Source organism: Trichosurus vulpecula, chromosome 3 (assembly GCF_011100635.1).
Source record: "Trichosurus vulpecula isolate mTriVul1 chromosome 3, mTriVul1.pri, whole genome shotgun sequence".
NCBI lineage: Eukaryota > Metazoa > Chordata > Mammalia > Diprotodontia > Phalangeridae > Trichosurus > Trichosurus vulpecula.
Window position 1 is genome coordinate 264,386,412 of NC_050575.1, and position 20,014 is coordinate 264,406,425.

The 20,014-nt window shown below is 36.3% G+C and overlaps 1 protein-coding gene across 1 annotated transcript in view; it reads left to right on the forward strand.

The window, feature by feature from the left end:
* PLCB1 (phospholipase C beta 1) overlaps positions 1 to 20,014 on the forward strand; it is a 908,098-nt gene that overhangs the window by 790,356 nt on the left and 97,728 nt on the right. The window contains exons 28-31 of the mRNA XM_036749135.1: positions 10,578 to 10,654; positions 10,780 to 10,869; positions 11,386 to 11,443; positions 13,185 to 13,271. Coding sequence (XP_036605030.1) covers positions 10,578 to 10,654; positions 10,780 to 10,869; positions 11,386 to 11,443; positions 13,185 to 13,271 — 312 coding nt within the window. The remainder of the gene's footprint in view (positions 1 to 10,577; positions 10,655 to 10,779; positions 10,870 to 11,385; positions 11,444 to 13,184; positions 13,272 to 20,014) is intronic.

The window sequence follows — 20,014 nt, forward strand, 5'->3', positions numbered from 1 at the left end:
TATTTTTTTTTCTCTGAGATTGATTACATTTAGAGATAACTCAGAGAAGTGACTAAAACTACAGCTAAGAAAATAAAGTCAGGAACAGGTTTGAAACTTTTAACAGTGTAGGAACTTTTAAGACAATTGCAAGAGAAGGGATTCTGTTTACAGTGAGAATTCCAGGAATGGAATTCCCATGGCCTAATTGTTTAGTTTGCCTCCCCTGGAATTTCCTGACTCATTGCACGCATTTGTCAAGCCAAGGAGCTGAGGCAACACATTTCATATAGAGTAAAAACAGTGGCCAGACATGGCCCTTGCCTCTGTCTCAATGAGGACTTTTTTTTTTTCTGGGTATACCTACCTTTGCTTTAAATGAATCTGTCTTTGTAGTCAAATCCCATTACATAGCATCTTACTCCAAATACTTGGCTATGCACTGCAGGTTTGGACATCTCCTTTTATGTTATTACCCAAATTATAAACTTTTCTATTTATCTTTTATCTTCCACACTAAAGCTATAACCTATATTTATAAGGGTCTCTAGGCGGAGCAGTGGATAAAGTGCCAAGCCTGAAGTCAGGAAGGCTCCCGAGTGCAAATCTGACCTCAGACATTTATTAGCTGTGTGACCCTGGACAAGTCATTTAACCTTGTATGCCTCACTTTTGCTATCTGTAAAATGACCTAGAGAAGGGAATGGCAATCTAGTCTCTTTGCCAAGAAAACCTGAAATGGAGTCACGAAGAGTCAGACACAGCTGAACAACAAGAAAATATTTTTAAATTGAATGACTTACAGATTTCAGAAGTTGCAAAGTTTTTCTAAGAATGTTGAATTTTCTGATTTTTGGTTTGGTTTAATATTAAATATGATGACCAGAATTCCGTGGATTTGATACCCATTATTTCTTTTCATTAAGATAGTGAACATTTTTGAGAATGTTACATAGTATTCCATATAGCTGTTGTCCTTCATACTTGCAGAGGACCAATATATTTCATATAAGGATCTATGAAAGGAAAAAGAAAATTTTAGCCTAAAGAAGAGACTCAAGGTGCACTAGATAGATATATCTTAATTGGGAGAGGGATTAGAGTTGTTCTTGATTAAACTATAATAGTGGGTAGATTTGATTAGAGTCAAATCTAGACTCCATTGTAAGGAAAAACTTAACAGAGAGCTAGGCCTTGTGTAATGGTCTTCCTTCCCTGACAGTACATCCTTCCCTCACTAGAGGTCTTCAGGCAAAAAGATGGATGACTGCTTGACAGGCTTATTATTAGGGGATTCTGGTTCAGGTACAGGTTGGACTAACTGGCCTCTTAGGCTTCTACTCTCTGTGAGTTGTGATTCTTTGAAGAGTCTATAATTATTGAATGCAGCTTAGCCATTTACTAACTATCCTACAAGGCCCATCATTAGCATGAGCTCTTCACATTAGGCAATGTATTTTTCTTTCTATTAAAAAAATGCTCTGAATTTCTACACATCTCTTCCATTTTCTTTGTATTTATATTTTATTGAATAGAGTGAGAATAAAAGGAAAGGCAAAAACATTCTTATCTAAATGCCAACAGGAGCTGTTTGACAAGACACCTACATCAGTCACCTAGCATGTATCAAATGCCTACTATGTGCCAGGCACTGTATTAAGTGCTGAAAATGAAAAAAAAAAAAAAAAAAAAAAAAGGAAAAAGGAAAAACAGCCCACTCCTCTCAAAGATTGTATAGTCTAATGGGGATGACAACATGTGAATAACAATTTACAAGCAAGATATATTCAGGATAAATTATAAATAATCCCAGAGAGAATGTATTTAAGATTAAGAAAAACTTGAGGGAAGCCAGGAAGGAGAGATGAGGAAATATATTTAAATATCAGTATTTTTTTAATATTATTTAATTTCAATACTACATTTGGAATCATTGAATAGTAGAGCTTAAAAGAAATCCTAAAGTTCATCTAATCCAACCCCATCATTTAAAGAAGAGAAAGTGGTTAGTGCTCACTCCTTCTCTGATTTGGTTTAGCTTTATATGTTTTCATATTTACTTACTTATACATGGATTTGGAGTAAAAGAACCCAGTAGTATCACACCAATGCCATTTAGTACCCATTTGACTAACCATGCAGGACATTTAACTACCTAAGACGTCAGTTTCTTTATCTATAGAATGATGGGGTTGGACTCAATGACTTCTGAGGTTTTTTTCCAGCTCTAAGTCTATGTCTTTATGAGCATCCTGAGGGCAGCTTCCATGTCTCATTTTTGACTTTGTCTTCACAAGACCTAGCAGAATTCCCTACACATTGTAGTTGTTCAATAAATGCTTAAAAACACACAGTACTTGGCATGTAGTAAGCATTTAATAAAGCTCAGTGACTTTGTTGTTCAGGCATTTCAGTTGCATCCAACCCTTCATGACCCCATTTGGGGTTTTCTTCACAAAGATACTGGAAGGGTTTGTCATTTCCTTCTCTAGCTCATTTTACAGATGAGAAAACTGAGGCAAACAGGGTTAAACGACTTGCCAGGTGTTACACAGCTAGTACATATCAAAGGCCAGATTTGAACTCAAGAAGATGAGTCTTCAGGACTTCAGTGCCACCTAGCTGCCCTGAAGCCAAATGACATAAAGTGACTAGCACAAGATTAAAAGCCTAGTTAATTAGAAACCTAGGAGAAGGACTAAGGTTTCTAGACTCCCAGTTCTGTGCTCTTTCTATTAAAATTTTTGATACTATAATGTTATTTCAATTAGCTATTTGTTAAGGGATGATGTTGTAATATTATCGACATACTGTGAGATCTTAGGGAGAAAGTTGACATTTATACCGACCAAGTTTTTATTACAAGAAAAGTAATTATAATCAGTTTAAATTTCAGTGAATCAAACTATTTGCATCTGATAAGAATTTTATCTGGTATATTCCTTTCTTTTCTACTTCTCTTCTTGTTAAAAAAAATCCCCAAGGGTAATTAAACACTGATATACATGACTGTAGCGTCAAGGTTTTGAAAGAAAACATGAAAAGCCAGAACTTCAAAGGCTGTGTAGCTGTGGGAAGTTTTTAATAATAAATGGACAGATATGAAAGACATAAAAGTTGAGTATTTGGAAGAATAAGAGTGGCTGCCTTTTTTAAAGTTTAACCTTTGCCCCTTTTTATGAGAGGAGAAAAAAAGGATAAGCAACTTCCTAAAATGGAAATTCAATTTCCTTCACTGATATTTATTTTTTGAAAGTACCTTGCCATTCTCAAAAGTGTCAAAAAAAATTATTTTCTGTTCAAGAAATGAATGATTTTGACAAAAGTCAAGTGTTTACGGGATGCCATGTTGGATCATGCTTCTGGTATTGCACAAAAAGGGAGACACACTTTTTAAAAAATAGAAACTGAAAAGAGAAAAAATGTTTTGGGGATATAATAAACATTTAGAACTTTGGCTTTTTTCCTATTTCCCATAATTATCCTTCCTCAGAGATTCTACAACCTTACTAGATTCAAACTATGTTTTCAGTCCTTTGTGGACTGAAAACCCAAAGTATAATCTAACATAGGAAATTCTCACTGCTACTGCTCCCCTTCCTCCCCCTTCCCTACACATAAAATTCAGTTATTAATCCAGTACAGTTGACCATGGAGATGAAGATAAACAAGGATTTTTTTTTAAGAAGGGCCAAGAGTTTTGTTGTTGTGTTATTGTTTTCAAAAGATTAAAAATGATTGACAAAGGAATTGGGGATGAATAATAAAGGGAAATATAAAATAATTGAAATACTTTTTATTTTCTAGAGGCCCAATGAATTTAAATGCCAGGATAAAATTAAAATATATTTACTTTTTTTTTCCCCTCCTGGGGAGCCACATGCACATTATCATTATTTAGCTGTTAACTGCTATCTCTCTTTTAAAAAATACATTTCCCATAAAGAAATATAATAATATTATATGCTATATAATAATATAATATATTTCTAAATTGTCCAGCCTTGGGCAATCTGGTCAAAGAATTTATCCATATGTGTATGTGTATATGTGTGTATATACATACACATACACACATATGTTTGTATGTGTATGTATATATATATGTACTGTTATTATATTATAACAGTAACAGCTTGCACAAATATAGTTCTTTAAGGTTTGAAAAGTATTTTCTATTTGGGCACCAATTAATACAAATAAAGATTTAGGGTTCTTGAGCTTGTTTAACCTTTTAATGCAGTCTCTTCCTTAGATTAAGTAAATAATTATTTATTTTGTGCAAAGTATTATACATATGTAGTGAATATGTATATGCACACAAATGTGTGTGTCTGCATGTATGTGTGAGTGTGCATGTGTGTGTATGTGTGTACATGCGCATGTACCAGGTATGGTGACAAGTGCTGCAAACACAGAGTAAGGCAAAAACATAATTCCTATGCTGAAGCAGCTTATATTCTAATGGAGACAACATGGAAACAACTGTATACATGCAAGATAGATATATTGTCCATGGGACATAATCTCAGAGACAAGGGCACAGCAGTAGGAGAGACTGGTAAAGAACTAATTGTGGTCTTACTATCTAGGTTTTCTTCTGCTCTCTCTTATCTTGAGGTAAACCAGTTACCAATTAAAATCACATTAAATTTTTGTTGTTTAGCAACATATTCTTGGAAATAATGGTGTATTACTAGAATTAAAGATCTTAGAAAATCTATAACATTGCCATTCCCCCAATGCAAATACTTACCTATTTTAAAAAAGAAAAAAATTAAATCTATTTTCTCTCCTTTTAACTTCCTACTCCATTGGGGGGAAAAAAGAAGAAAAACAAGTTTGTTGCAACATCAACAATTATTCAGTCAAGCAAAATTAATTTCTGTAGTGATATAAAATATACATTTTGTGTAAGATATATGTATATGTGTATGTATGTGTATATGCACACATTATTATATTCTAATGAGGAAGAAGACAACACATAAAAGGGGACTGAAAGGAGGTGGGGGATGAATGAACATAATCAATACAGGATCAATGTAAAGAAAGTCATCCCCTATTGTATCTTTCCTTTCTTTTGCAGCCACATTCCTAGAAAAAAAAAGTCATCTAGACTCATAGACACTAATTTCTCATTTCCCATTCATTTCTTAACCCCAAGTTTATAATCTGGTCTCTGATTTAGTCACTCAGCCAAAACTGCTTTCCACTTCTAATTATAAGAAAGATTGTTCATACTAGTTGTAAAATTGCTTCTTTGCAAATTCTGTGCATATTTTTTGTTTTACCAGGTGAAAACGAACAGAATAAACCCAATATCTCTGGAAAACACTTGAAGTATTCAATGACAGATATGTCCATCATGTCTTATTCTAAGCCTTCTCTTCCCAAACCTAAAATCCCTATTTATTTCAACTCACCTGGATACATGTATATGTGTGTGTGTATGACCCTCAACATGGGTGTCATTCTCAACTCCTCACTCTCATAACCAATCTCTTGTTGATCCTTTTTCAATGTATCTCATACATATATAGCTCCTTCTCTTCCCTGACAACGGCATCACCCTCATCACTTCACACTTGGAATGTTAGAATAGCTTGCTGGTTGGTTTCCCAGCCTCAAGTTTATCCCTACTCCATTTCATCCTCTACTCAGCTAATCAAAATGATGTAATGTTTAAAAAGTTCAAGAGACATTGTTTGTGGATAATTAATCATTTATTAATAAATCTAGCATTTTATTAATAAAAGGGTCAGTGACACTATGGAATTCCAAAGACTCTTCCTGGCTTTGGGCCCCTGGAAGAGTGGGTGTTCCCCAGGGTAGCAATCAGCTCTGATTGGTTAACAAGTAATGAGAGACAATGAATGTCACAAAGGGGGGGGGGATGTATCTTTGATTATGGCATTTACTTCTAAATTGCTCAGCCTTGGGCAATCTAATCAAAGAATTTATCCCCACCCAAAACTATGTAGAGCACAATGGGTTTTCTTGTTAGATTGGATGGGATCTGATCACCATTGAGGAGAAAAAGTTATTTTAACTTTCTGAGACTGAGCTTTGAAATGAGGACTTCAGTAAAAGGTGGAACTCTGGATGTCCTCAAATCACTAGTTATTAATAATCGTCTCTCTCAGTGATCTTCCTAAAGCTCAGGTCTGAACATGTTGCCTCCCTTGTAGAGTAAGCTCTAGTGCTTCTTATTACTTCCAGGATCAAATATAAAATACTTCAGCTTTCACACCCCTTCATAACCTGGACCCTCCCTATCTTTCTAGTCTTCTTGAATATCCATGATCCAAGACACTGGCCTCACTGGTGGCCATTCCTTACACCCCTCTCAAATTGGTGCATTTTCACTGGCTATTTTCCTTGTACAGAATTCTCTTCCTCTTGGTTCCACCTCCTGGCTGCTTTCAGATCTCAGTTAAAATCCCACCTTCTACAAGAAGTCTTCCTTGACCCTCCTTATTATGAATGCCTTAGCTAGAAGATTATCTACACACACACACACACACACTTACATATGTCTGTGTGTGTGTGTATATATATATATATACACACATATATACACACACATATACATGTATGCATATGTGTATGAACTTGTATGTATGTGTGTGTATATATATATAATATATATATAATATATATATGTACATATTCATGCATATGTGTTTATCTTGTTTGTACGTTGTTGTTGTTAAGTAATTCAGTTATGTCTGACTCTTCATAACCCCATGGACCATACATGCCAATACTGTCCAATAGGGTTCTCTTGGCAAAGATACTAGACTAGTTAGTAATTTCCTTCTCCAGTGGATTAAGGCCAATAGAGATTAAGTGACTTGCCCAGAGTCACATAGCTAGTAAGTGTCCTGAGGCCAGATTGAAAGGTGGGTGTCTCTGACTGCAGGCCCAGTGCTCCATCCACTGAGCCATGTAGGTGCTTCAAAATTTGTGGGATACAGGTAGAGCAGTACTTATTGTTCTTCAGTTCAGTTAGAGTCTATGTGACCTCATGGACTTTTATCCATGGGGTGAGGAGAAGGTGAATTATGATGGCCAGAAGCTGCCTACTTAACTTGGGGTTTGGGTTTACTGGCCAGATTTCTTTCTTTCCTCCCTTCCTCTCCTCTCTCTCTCTCTCTCTCTCTCTCTCTCTCTCTCTCTCTCTGCCCCCCCTCTCCCTCTCCCTCTCCCTTCCTCCCTCTTTCCTTCCTTCCTTCCTCCCTTCCTTCCTTCCCTTCTCAAAAGATTAGCCCACAATAGGTTCCTGCCCAAGCTCCACTTAATGGCTGTATTTTGGGCCTTCCTGGCTTAGAGTGAATGTCAATGGGAACTGTTTCTCTTTGAAACAACAACCCTGAAGGTCTTCCCCTCCCAGTTTGATTTTTTTTTTCTAATTAAAGGGGCCATCCCTTGACTCACTTCTTAAAGAGGCCTATTCACTGAATGGGCATTATTTCACTCTAAGTGAGTGAATGAAAAGGCCTTAGCCTGAAAGGGCCAGGGTTTCCCATTGCATCCTGGGCCACTGGACCTACATGGCTCTGAAGGAGAAAAGCGAGGCTGGTGACCTTGCACAGCCCTCCCTCATTCAAATCAAAGTCAACTGCAAGTCATGTCAATCTCCCCAATGCCATGGCCCTCTTCGAAAACAGACAACAGACACAATCCATGGGGTTGTCTTGGTAAAGACACTAGAGTGCTTTGCCATTTCCTTCTCTAATGTGTCTCCATTTTACAGATATGGAACTGAAGCAAATAGGGGTTAAGTGACTTGCCCTGGGTAACACAGATAGTAAGAGTCTGAGGTCAAATTTGAACACAGATCTTCCTGATTCCAGGCCCGGTGCTCTATCCACTGTGGCACTCAGCACATAATTATTTGCAAATCATCTCCTTCTTAGATTGGGAGTTCCTTAATGGCAGATATTGCTTTTGCCTTTATTTGTATCCCCAGGGCTTAGTACAGTTCCTGGCACATAGTAGATGCTTAATAAAATGCTTGTTGACTTGACTTCACATTCTGATTGCCTTCATCCGGATGTTCTCCAGGCTATCAATATCCTTCCTAAAATGAATATCCAGAATTTGCCACTGTACTCCATATAAAATCTGACCAGGGCAGACTACCCAGGCACTACCATTTCCCTGGTCTTTGAATGATGAAGTTCAAAATCACTTTCTTTTAGTAATCTTACTAAGCTTTCTTTCTGACTTAGTATATGTTCTGGCAACTTTCTTAGCTTCTACATTATTCTTTTCACTCATATTGAACTTGCAGACCACTAAAATCCCCAGATCTTTATCATACTAACTACCATTTGGACACATCTCCCTTATCTTATATATTCAGGAAGTTTATTTTTCTTTTTAACCTGAGTATAAGATTCCCTATTTATCCCTATTAAATTTCCTGTTAGATTCATTCCAATGTATTAGTACCTCAAGATCTTTTTAATTCTTGATTCAGTCATCTAGGCTATTAGCTATACCTTCCATCTTTGTGTCACATACAAATTTTGTAAGTGTGCCATATATGTCTTTATTCAATTTTTGCATGAAAAATGTTAAATACTACAGAATCAAACTACTTTTCCAAGAGGGAGGGTGAGGGAGGAGGGGTAAACACAAAGCTGAGAAAAGGTTTTTTCTCCAGTGAAAAGACAGTATGGACAACTACCAGATATGGGAGGGAGGGAACATGCATTTATTAAACACCAACTAGATGCCAGATATTATGCTAAGTGCTAGGTTAGCTAGTTGGCACAGTGGATAGAGTGCTGGGCCTTGAGTCAAGAAGATTCATCTTCCTGAATTCAAATCCTGCCTTACACGCATACTAGCTATGTGACCCTGAGCAAGTCACTTAACCCTGTTTGCCTCAGTTTCCTCACCTGTAAAATGAGCTGAAGAAAGAAAAGGCAAACCATTCTAGTATCTTTGCCAAGAAAACCTCAAAAGGGGTCATGAAGAGTCAGAAACAACTGAACAAATGCTATAGAGATATTATTTCATTTGAGACTCACAACTCTGTGAGATGGATGCTATAATTCTCCCTATTTTACAGTTTAGGAAAATGAGGTGACAACATCTGCTAACCGACTTTTTCAAAGCCACACAAGCTACTTAAGTGTCTGAGGCTGTGTTTGAATTCAGGTTTCCTTACTTTAGACCCAGAGCTATAACCATTGTGCCACCTAATTTCCAGAGATGGGGTGATGTCTAGAGAAAGCCAGATTTCAGACAATCACCATGGCATTGCTAAAGCATAAGAAAAAAGTAAAAGATACAGGTAAAATTGCTTAACACGACAACAGTACTCATAAATCACTCACTGTCACGCAGAGTACCCCAAAAGCTTTAGTGTGGTTTTATACTTGCTGTTGTAGCTGAGTCACTTTGGTTGTGTCCAGATCTCCATGATCCCATTTAGGGTTTTCTTGGCAAAGAGGCTGGACTGGTTTGCCATTTCATTCTCCAGCTCATTTTACAGATGAGGAAACTGAAAAAAAGAGAGTTCTAAATCCTTTCATTTTGAATGTCACTATAATCAATTTTCTTTTGGTAGTGATCCTACTATCCAAATCTAACTTAATATTTGTGCAGATTTTAAGTAAACAGATGAATGAATCAAGATTCATATTAATGTTTAATTGATGTGAATCTTTCATTATAATTCTATAAATGCTCATCTCGCTGACCTCTTTCATTCTCATATATTAGAGCTGAGAATTTAATTTCACATACCATTGATTTGTTATCTCATTGCCTATAAGTAACTATTTTACTGAGTAAAAATGTCAACTACCTAAAATCAGTCAATAAATATTTATTGAGTGACTAATATTTGAAGGACATAGTTAGGAATTCAGTGTTCTGGAATGAGCGTGCCTTCTAACATTGGGAAAGACCCTGCTTTGATTTTAGGGTCCAAATGGGAATGTGAACTGGTAACTGTTACCTCCTTCCTTTTCTCCTCTCTACCTAATTGTCTGGTAGCTCAAGTGTGGCTATGGTCAAAATTAATGGCCACAATTTTTGAAGCTAGTCTTCCCTGGTTTCCATGTCAATATAACCACAAGGGGGGAGCAATGTAATGATAATAGCTAGCATAAATACTTTGAAGTTTGCAAAACACTTTACATGTCTTAACTCATTGGATCCTTACAACAGCCCTATGATAGAGGTGGTGTTATTATCACCATTTTACAGATGAAGGAACTGAGGCATAGAGAGGTTAAGTGACTTGTCTAGAGTCACACAACTAAGTGTCTGAGGCAGTATTTGAACTCTGATCTTTCAGAATCCAAGTCAGGTGCTCCATCCACTTATATTACACTGTTCTGCTTTGTCCCCGGGCACCCAGGGCGTACTTCCTCTATATTCCAGTCATTTCATTTCATTATCTCTGTTTCTAAAATTGGGTATGGGCCAACAAATATTTGTAACTTATCATTGTTGTTAATTGTATGACTTCTTTCTAAATATCAATCTGGGAATTTTCCACTAAGACTGGTGTGGAGGGAAAAATTTTCATTCATAATAACTGAATTCTACAATTTGTCATTTTCTCTCCCCAGCTTATTCAGAAGCTGACAGATGTTGCAGAAGAATGCCAGAACAATCAGTTAAAGAAACTGAAAGAAATTTGTGAGAAGTAAGGAGAAATTTTCATTAAGATTGGAAGATGTATTTATAAATGCATATTTATAAATATATTCAGTAAAAAGTCTTTCATTCATTTGACTTTTTTTTTCTCCTTACTGCATCTTTGGCTTTTAGAGAAAAGAAAGAGTTGAAGAAGAAAATGGATAGAAAAAGGCAGGAGAAGATAACAGAAGCAAAATCGAAAGACAAGAGCCAAATGGAAGAGTATGTAAAAATACCAGCAAAAATACCCTTGGAGAGCCTGGTTGGGAAGTGGAGGACTTCCTTCTGAATCTGCTACATATTTATTCACTCACACATAAATTCCAGTTCAATTTTAAGGGATTTTTCTATTAAGACTAAATATTTAAAAAGAGTTCTTTATCTGCATATCACCACCACAAAATGCATTTAGATAAGAAGAAACCACCTCCAAGAGCCAAAGGCTATTCAGATAAAGTAGGAACCATCCTCCACAAACAGGGCTGAACTCTTGCACCTTAATTCTCTTTCAGAGTAGAATCTGAACCTCAGCTCTTAAAACCTAGAATTAGCTAAAAATTCCAACAGCATTTGTGTAACCCCTGAATAATATAAATATCTATAGTACTGGATTATATGTATAAGGTTCAAAATGCATTTAAAAGTTAATATTAGAACCAATTTTGAGACCAAAACAATTGTAAGGATCATAGCCTGTATGTATACTAACCTAATAATAAACTAATTATTTGCTTCTAGGGAGAAGACTGAAATGATCCGGTCATACATCCAAGAAGTGGTGCAGTACATTAAGAGAGTATGTCAGCCATTTCATTGCTCTTTGACAGCACAAAATGTTCCAATTTCTAAAAGATAATGAAAACTGTAGTTCTTTAATAATAAATAGTTAATAGATATTTATTAGTCACCTACTATAGTGCTAAGATATGAGTTTACAAATAGGGTGGGGGGTGGGGGTGGGGAAGGAAAAGGCCCTGCCTTCAAGGACCTTACAATCTAATAGGGAGAACCAAAATACAAAAAGCTGAAAGGGTGGATGGGGGTGTCAGGAGAACTCTCTCCTTAAATAGAGGCTTGTAGTTCATGGCCCCACCCTCCAATCAGAGAGGCAGAGGTTACTGATGAGGTGGGGTACCAGGGCTGATGAAGTTATCCCAATGATGAGCTTCCTGGGGCGTAGTCACAAGAGTCCTAAAGTAGAACAACCATGCAAGAAATGTCTGAGCTAAGCTCTCCTTAAAAGGAGGTTTAGAGTTCATGGTCTCACCCTCCAATCAGAGGGACAGCTATTTCCATATATTTCAGCACACAGAAGGAGAATAGCTAACATGCATAGCTCTTCAAAGCTGGCAGAGAGTTATATATACCATCTTATGTGATCTCTAAAACAACCCTGTAAGGTAGGTGCCTTAAATTGCAAATGAGGGTGATTTTTCAAAATAAAATCATTCTCATTTTACAGAAAAGGAAACTGAGACTAAAAAAAGCTATGAAGTTAGTGATACCAAATATATATGTATATATAATGTACATATATATATATATACGTATGTGTGTGTGTGTGTGTGTGTGTGTGTGTGTGTGTGTGTGTGTGTGTATGGAGAGAGAGATTTTTTTTAAACATCCTTGATCTACCTAATGAGCTTTTTTCAGGTGCCGGCTTATTTGCTTTTTATTCGGAAATTTTTTGAGAGTTCATTGTATGGTAGATCCCTTAAAAGTGGAAACAAAAAATGATACTTGTATGACACTTATGCACCATCTCCTAGCAGAGGGACTTCCTGATTCCCCCTTTCCTATGTGTTCTTCTCCCATATTACTATGTGTTTACTTTGCATATATTTTGGATTTATTTATTTCTATACATATTTTTTCCTAGCAATAGAATGTGAGTTCAGACTATTTATTTTTCTTGTTTTTATTTCTAGCACCTGCCATGATAAGTTATTAAATAAATGCTTGTTGAATTAACATATGAAGAAATCTCTGCTAGCAAGGACATTTCCGGTCCTTGAGCCAGAGTATAAAACATCTAAACTGTTAGCTGTGTTACTAGAGCTTTACAAAGTTTTCATTTACTTTCAAAGTATGATCTCAAATGTTTTTATGAAATTGAACCTATATCCTGAGAAGATTTATATGAATTGATGCAGAGGAAAGTAAACAGAACCAGGAGAATAATTGACACAGTGACCACAATGGTAAAGACCAACAACTTTGAAAGACAAAGGAACTTGTATCAATATAATGACCAACCACAATTCCAGAGAATGGATACTACCTACCTCTGTGAAGGATTCACAGCGCAGAATCGCACAAACACACACACATACACCCACACTTATTTCAACATGGCCAATGAGGATATTTGTTTCGCTTGACTATACATGACTGTAACATGGGTTTTGTTTCTCTTTCATTCTCATTGGGGGTGAGAGGAAGAAAAGAAAAATTAGAAAAAATGTTATGATTGGTCCTAAATGACAGGGAAAAAGAAAGAAAACAAAAAAATTGATCCTGCTTTTACTTTTTTTCAGCTAGAAGATGCACAAAGCAAAAGGCAGGAGAAACTTTTAGAGAAACACAAGGAGATCCGTCAACAGATACTGGATGAAAAACCAAAGGTAAATGAATCTATTCACACACACACACACACACACACACACACACACACACAAACACACGTCCATGTTTGAAAAGCGGGTTATTTCTTGATTATACTTGATAAGCATTTTGGTACAAGTCCTCTATTCAAAACTTGATAATACCATTGTAGCAATTCTTTCGGTGTGCACTTAGTTAAGCATCAGATCAGGAAGCCTTTCTTCTGGGACAGGTATTTGATGTAAATTCTGCCTGTGTCCAGCAGAGTGTGCCCTTTACTGGAATCTACTCAAGCACTATGGAATAGATAGGTAGATAAATACATAGAGTAAACCCACCAAATTATCGTGAGAAAGAAAAGTATAAATCTTACAGTGTAATTGTGTGATACGTCTGCCCTTTTCCGGTATCATTTAAAAAAATTAATTATGCTGAGGCTTATCTTTGTTGTTTTAGATTTTGTATCTTTTAAAAATCAGATCAGTGTTCATGTGAGTAAAATGAACAAATGATTTGCTTGTGTCTAGTAAATTCAATTGTTTTAGGTCAAATAAAGTATATACCCTCTAAAATACATTCCACCAACTTTGAATTAGAATTTATATTAGATAGTACTTATGTTTAGAGGAAGGATACCAAATGTTTTAATACATCCCACCAGTCCTCCCAACATCTGTGCAGTCCTAAAAATGGAGATCATAAAGGTACTGAAACTATATTCTAGATGAATGGGGAGGTTGGGGGTAAGATTTTTGCAAGTAGAAACTCTGTGCCATTAATTATATATACATATGCATGTATATACATATATATACACACAAACATGTATATACACACACACATATCAGATTTTTTGCTTTATGTATTAACAAGGTTATGTTTTTTTTAAAAATTTAACTCTTCATGCATTTCTGTGGCCAAGTTTGCCTCCATATTTCCTATACTGAGGAGAGCTTAATTTCTTAATCCTATCACTGAAGTCATCATGTTGACCAAAATTTTCAGTAGTGGTAACAGAGTTTCTCTAGAAACAATAAGGACTTAAATTTCGGGTAGTGCTACTAATTGTCCTTAGCCACCTTTTAGTTGTTTCCATAAAGGCAAAGCAAAATACATTTTAATAGTTGCTTCAGAAAATACCTAACTTTCTACACAGGGATGACAGTTATTTACAGAAAAGGTCAGGGCATTCTCCAGTGTTTCATGATGAAAAAAATTCCGAATTTTGTAGGACAGTAATAATAAACAAATAACCCATTGCCAATCCAGCTTGAACTTCATACAGAGGAAAGTATTGTTAGTTGAGTAAAGTATTACTGCTTATGAAATGAAAGCAGAAATGTCCTTGCCTTAATGGGTATTCTCCAGGGCGGCTTTTGGCCAAATGATGATGCGAAGGGGCTACCGTGAGGACTTGGAACTGGGTGTGGGAATTGTGCCCAGCAAAATTGAAGAGGGAAGAAAATGGAAGGGCAGTTGTGAAAGGAAAAGAAAAGGAAGAACTAAGATGTGGCATGGAGTAGTGACTGAATCCAAGTAGGCCCTGGGTGTTTTGGGGATGTTGTGAGACCAAGAGACAAACTGCAAGCAACAGACACAGTGGAGAAACTGAGGGAGGAACGTGTAGATTGATACTATGATGGCATCCCCTAAACCATGAGTCTGGGCAGAATCCCAAGGAGCCCATATCCAAGCTGAGAGGCTGGAGAAGATTCTGCCCTATCTCCAGAGGTTAGAAAGATTCCAAATTGGCCCCTGGGAGCAGGCTGAGTAGGAATGAGGACAATGATTGACAGTTTTTCCAACAGCATCCACCCACTCAATGAGTAGCAGTTTCCTCATTCTCTCTTAAGTTTTCCCTGGGATTCTATCCTATCCACCATAGTGGGAGATGCTAGGGATTACACCCACTTCTAAGGAGTAGAAAATTACTCTCGTGCTTTTTATCTTCTTGGGTTTTTGTTTATTTTAAAAATTGCTTCCATATTTTAAAGACATTTGCTATTAGATAAGTGTGATACTTGCTTGGCTTGATAATAGAATATTATACTGGATGAAGCTTTAGGCCATGATTTGCATAAAGGATTATCTAATATGTTCACACTTAACCTGGGAAGAGTAGACAGTTCTAGAGTTTGAGTTTTCAGAGACTTCAAAGGCTTAGTATTGTACTCAGTGATAGAACAAAGGCCTCATTATTGCTAATCTTGTAAACAAAGAGTTAACCTGTGAGCAGCCTGGACAGGCCTTTCCATGTCCCAAATATGTTTCAGTGGTATCTCATTCCTCGGTTATGGCACAGTAGAGAGAATCAGAAGAACCTTACCAGAAACTCAGGAGGACCTCACCAATTATTAAAGAGAACCTCTTCAGGCTCTTCTTGAGTATATATTTGTTTTTTTAGTTTAAAAATTTCAATAAATATTTATTTTCTTACCTTCTTATCTTTTTTCTCCTTTCTTTCTCCCATTTCCCTTCTACCCTATGGTGGGGGCGGGGGGCAGGGAAGAGAAACAAAACTTTCAAAACAAATATACATAGTCAAGCAAACAAATTCTCATCTTGGTCATGTCTAAAAATATATGACTAATTCTGTGCCTGGAGTCCACTATATCTCTGTGAGGAGGTGGGTAGCATGTGGGTAGAACACTCCCCTGGAATCATGGTTGGTTATTGCATTAATAAGAGTTCTCAAGTCTTTCACAGTTGTTTCTCTTTACATTGTTGTTATTATATAAATTGTTCTCCTGAGTTCTGCTCACTTCACTCTGTATCAGTTTATAGAAGCCTATTCAGGTTTCTCTGAAACTGTCTATTTTGGCATACCTTACAACATATTGGTATTCCTTTACATTTATATAACAAAATTTGTTCAACCATTCCCAAATTGATGGGTGTCCCCATAGTTTCCAATTCTTTCTAGGCATATTTTCTACACTCTTCTCTCTGGTTAAAAACTTTTAGTCCCTACAAATTATACCAGAATGCCTTCTCAGATATAGTGGCCTGCAACTCCAGTTCTGGGTTATGTCTCTTAGGATCTACAGTATTAGGCTGTTCATTTAATGCATAACTGATTTATCCTAATTTTTAAAAATACCTTGCCCAGTATTTCAATTCTCTTAAAAGTCCAAAGCAATATGTAGAATGTTTTATTGCGGTACTAGTCCAAGACCATGGGCATCCTTCAAAAGAGACCTGCCATAACTGAACTAACAGGGTGCTTATGCTCATCTTATACATAACTGTGTAATGCTCTCCTAGATTCATATCTGCCCGGGTGCTTGCAAGGATTTATTTTAATTCCATTACTTACTATACATAAGAACTAGAAAGAAATGGACACTGAGTATGATCATAATAGGAAATGTAAGTGAGAATGAAAGGAAAAAAATTAAGTGGAGACTCAAAGGAAGTGACTGATGAAGTATTCTGTACTTTAATGAAACTAATTGAAGTATAATGACTAAACAAATTTAGTTGTTTGTATTGATATTCAATTTCTTTATAATATAATATTTTAAAAGATTTCAAGGCATTTCATACCAGCCACCATGGATTAATCCATAGTGAAGAAGAGAGTTGGTTTGTTATAAACTTGTTTTAATCTTGGGTTTGTTTATTTTTTTCCTTCCATCAATAAAAATCTTTTTGTTTGACTCATGGACCCACTTGTGCAACAGCTGATAGGGTGACATGGCCTGCTTTTTTACATAAAAAGTCCTTAAAAGCATTTTTTTTTCTAGTCTGACACAGACTTGAGAGAAGCCAAAGAAAAATGAGAGAGAAGCCAAAGAAAGAGCCGAAAGGATACAAATGGATGAAGGGTTCATGTGGTAGCATCCATTTGGAAAGGTTAGATAAGTTGTTGCCATTTAGACTGGAAAAAAAGGGAAGACTGAATGATTTAATAAGCTCTTCCAATATATCAAAAGTTTAATTATCCTTCAATGAGTTTAGGATTAACGAATAAACTTAATTTATAACAAGAGAAATATATTAGTCATTAATACTAGGGCAGTTAGGTGGCACAGTGAGTAGATCACTGGCCCTGGAGTCAGGAGGACCTGAGTTCAAATGCGGCCTCAGATACTTGACACACTTACTAGCTATGTGACCTTGGGCAAGTCACTTAGCCCCAATTGCCCTGCCTTCCCCCCTCAAAAAAAAAAACAACCATTAATACTTACAGGGTTTGAAAGTATCCTAAATATTGTTACTGTTCATTTGTTTCAGTCATATCTGACTATTCGTGACCTTATTTGTGGTTTTCTTGACAAAAACAAACAAACAAACAAAAACTGGAGTGGTTTACCACTGCCTTCTCCAGCTCATTTTACAGATGAGGAAACTGAGACAAAAAAAGGTTAATTGACATGCCCAGGGGTCACACAGCTAGTAAATATCTGAGGCCATTTTTGAACTCAGGTCTTCCTGACTTTAGGCCCAGCACTCAAACACTGCCTAGCTGCCCCATCCCAAACACTAGCATATGGGACTGAAAAGATTGGCAGATTTTCTTTGTGAAAAGCATTTAATAGTCACATTAACAAATTTCTAGCTGGAAACTTATAATGCTTAATCTTTTGAGAGGTAAAGGGATACACTAGATGATACCTTCTTTATGGTTCTTAAATTACTTTAATTACATTGTTTAATCCTATAATTTCTCTCTTCACCCATTTTTTCTAACACCTTTCTTCCGTGTTTTTTCTTTTTTTTTTTTAAAAAGCTTCCTTGAAAGCAAAATCTGCTTGGTCTCCTTTGCTGTTTTATTTCAATAGTATTATTTATCTCTTGCTGATATGGGCTCTGAGGGTTGATGGAGGCCTTTAGTACCTTGAGTGTGAAAATGTTTTACATCAGTATGATTATCAAAGCACTTTAATATCTGTGATCTCATTTAATCATGTCTTCTGACTTCCAATCTAATGCTCCCTCACCTAAAGGCAGATCATGCTAGTGCACAATACCGGAGTATTTTTATTTTAATCCCACCTTCGCTTTTATGAAGAGTCTCTCAATCTTGTTTGCTTTTTTTTTCCCCCTCCGGTGAAAGGAGTTCTGGACTTCACATTAAAAGAGCAGAGTTCAAATTCCAGTTCTATGATATTGGATTAATTACTTAATCTCTCTGACTCCTTTTTTTCCTGGCAGATGAAATTAAAATACTATTAGCACCACCTAGCTCAGAGGTTTGATGTGAAAAGCAAATAAGAGATAATATACGTGAGAGCCCTTTCAGATATATGACACTCTATATCCATATCTATGGGATGGAGATTATATTTTCATTTTACATTTGGACGGTTTCACAGGTCTCCATTTCAATCTTGATTTTGAGTCTTATAGATTCAATCTCCACAATATTTCTCATAGCCATCTCATATCTTTCTCTTTGCTCATAGGATCACCACCCTAGGTCAAAGCCTCATCACCTCTCACTTGGACCACCACAATTTCCTCCTAATGTTCTCTCTGCCTTGTCTCTTCCCACTCCACTCCAGCCTCCATAATTCTATCAATGTGGGATTCATAAATCACTCATTTTACTGTCATTTACTTGCTCAGTAATGGGTCTGTATTCTCTCTAATCAAATAGAAATCCTTCTGTTTAGCATTTAAAACCCTTCAACCTGGCTCCAACCCACCTCTCAAGACTCATTATAAATTCATTCCCTTCACTCATTTTATTTTCAAGTTAAACTGATATTTTTGCTGATCATCCTTACACAGCATATCCTGCCTTCCACCTTTGTACTTTTACAAAGGTTGTTCCCCAGGCCTGGAATGTGCTCCTTCCTTATTTCTGCATTTTCAAATCTCTAGCTTTCTTTAAAATGTAACTCAGGCATTACCTCCTACAAGAGGGTTTTCCTGATTCCACCAGTTTCTAGTACCTTCTTCCACCATTTCCATGTATTTATTTGTATTTTATTTTGTATAGAGTGATATATTGATACGTTCTTCCCCACTCCCCCTTAAGTGATATTATGGTAGTTATTTTAAAATAGAATAATTAGGGCTATCAATTAGTGTATTCCCAAATTTGCTCAGTGTTAGTTATCTGAAAAAAGCAAATGCAACATCTCAAATTGCCCTTTGAGAATAACTTATAATCTGGAAAAAAAATTCTCACTAATCAAAAATGAACTTCAAAAGCTGGCAACTTAATAATGGCTAGCATTTACGTAAACTGTGCATTAAGGTTTGCAAAATGTTTCAAATAGGCTAACTTGTCCAATCCCCACAACCACTCTATGAGGTAGATGCTATTACTGTCCTCCTTTTATAGATGAGAAAACTGAGACAGAGAGATTAAGTCACAAAGCTAGTATCTGAGGCAGGATTCTAACTCGTGGTCCCGACTCTAAGTCCAATGCTCCATCCACTGTATTTAGCACCTAGCTGCCTAGGTAGAGGAGCAAGAGTCAATGGCTTAAGGCTGATAGAGATAAATTTGGCTAGAGTACCAGCCTTGGCCAGGCCTGATGTACTGAATTATTTTAGGTTGGCCAATTTGGTGATTTACATATGATGTTTTTGATTCTGGGAGAGTTGTGTTTTGACTTTTGTAAGTGAAAAAAATAAAAGACAATAAGAAATAGAAGAATTTAATACCGAGTGGTGAGTGACCTGTGCCTGTATAAATATCTTGTTCCACAATTCGCATTAAAATTGTATATGTATTTGCATACAAGTTCCACTGAAACTTAATATTATTGTCACAGAAATCAATAGGAGTGTTATAAAGGATCATCAG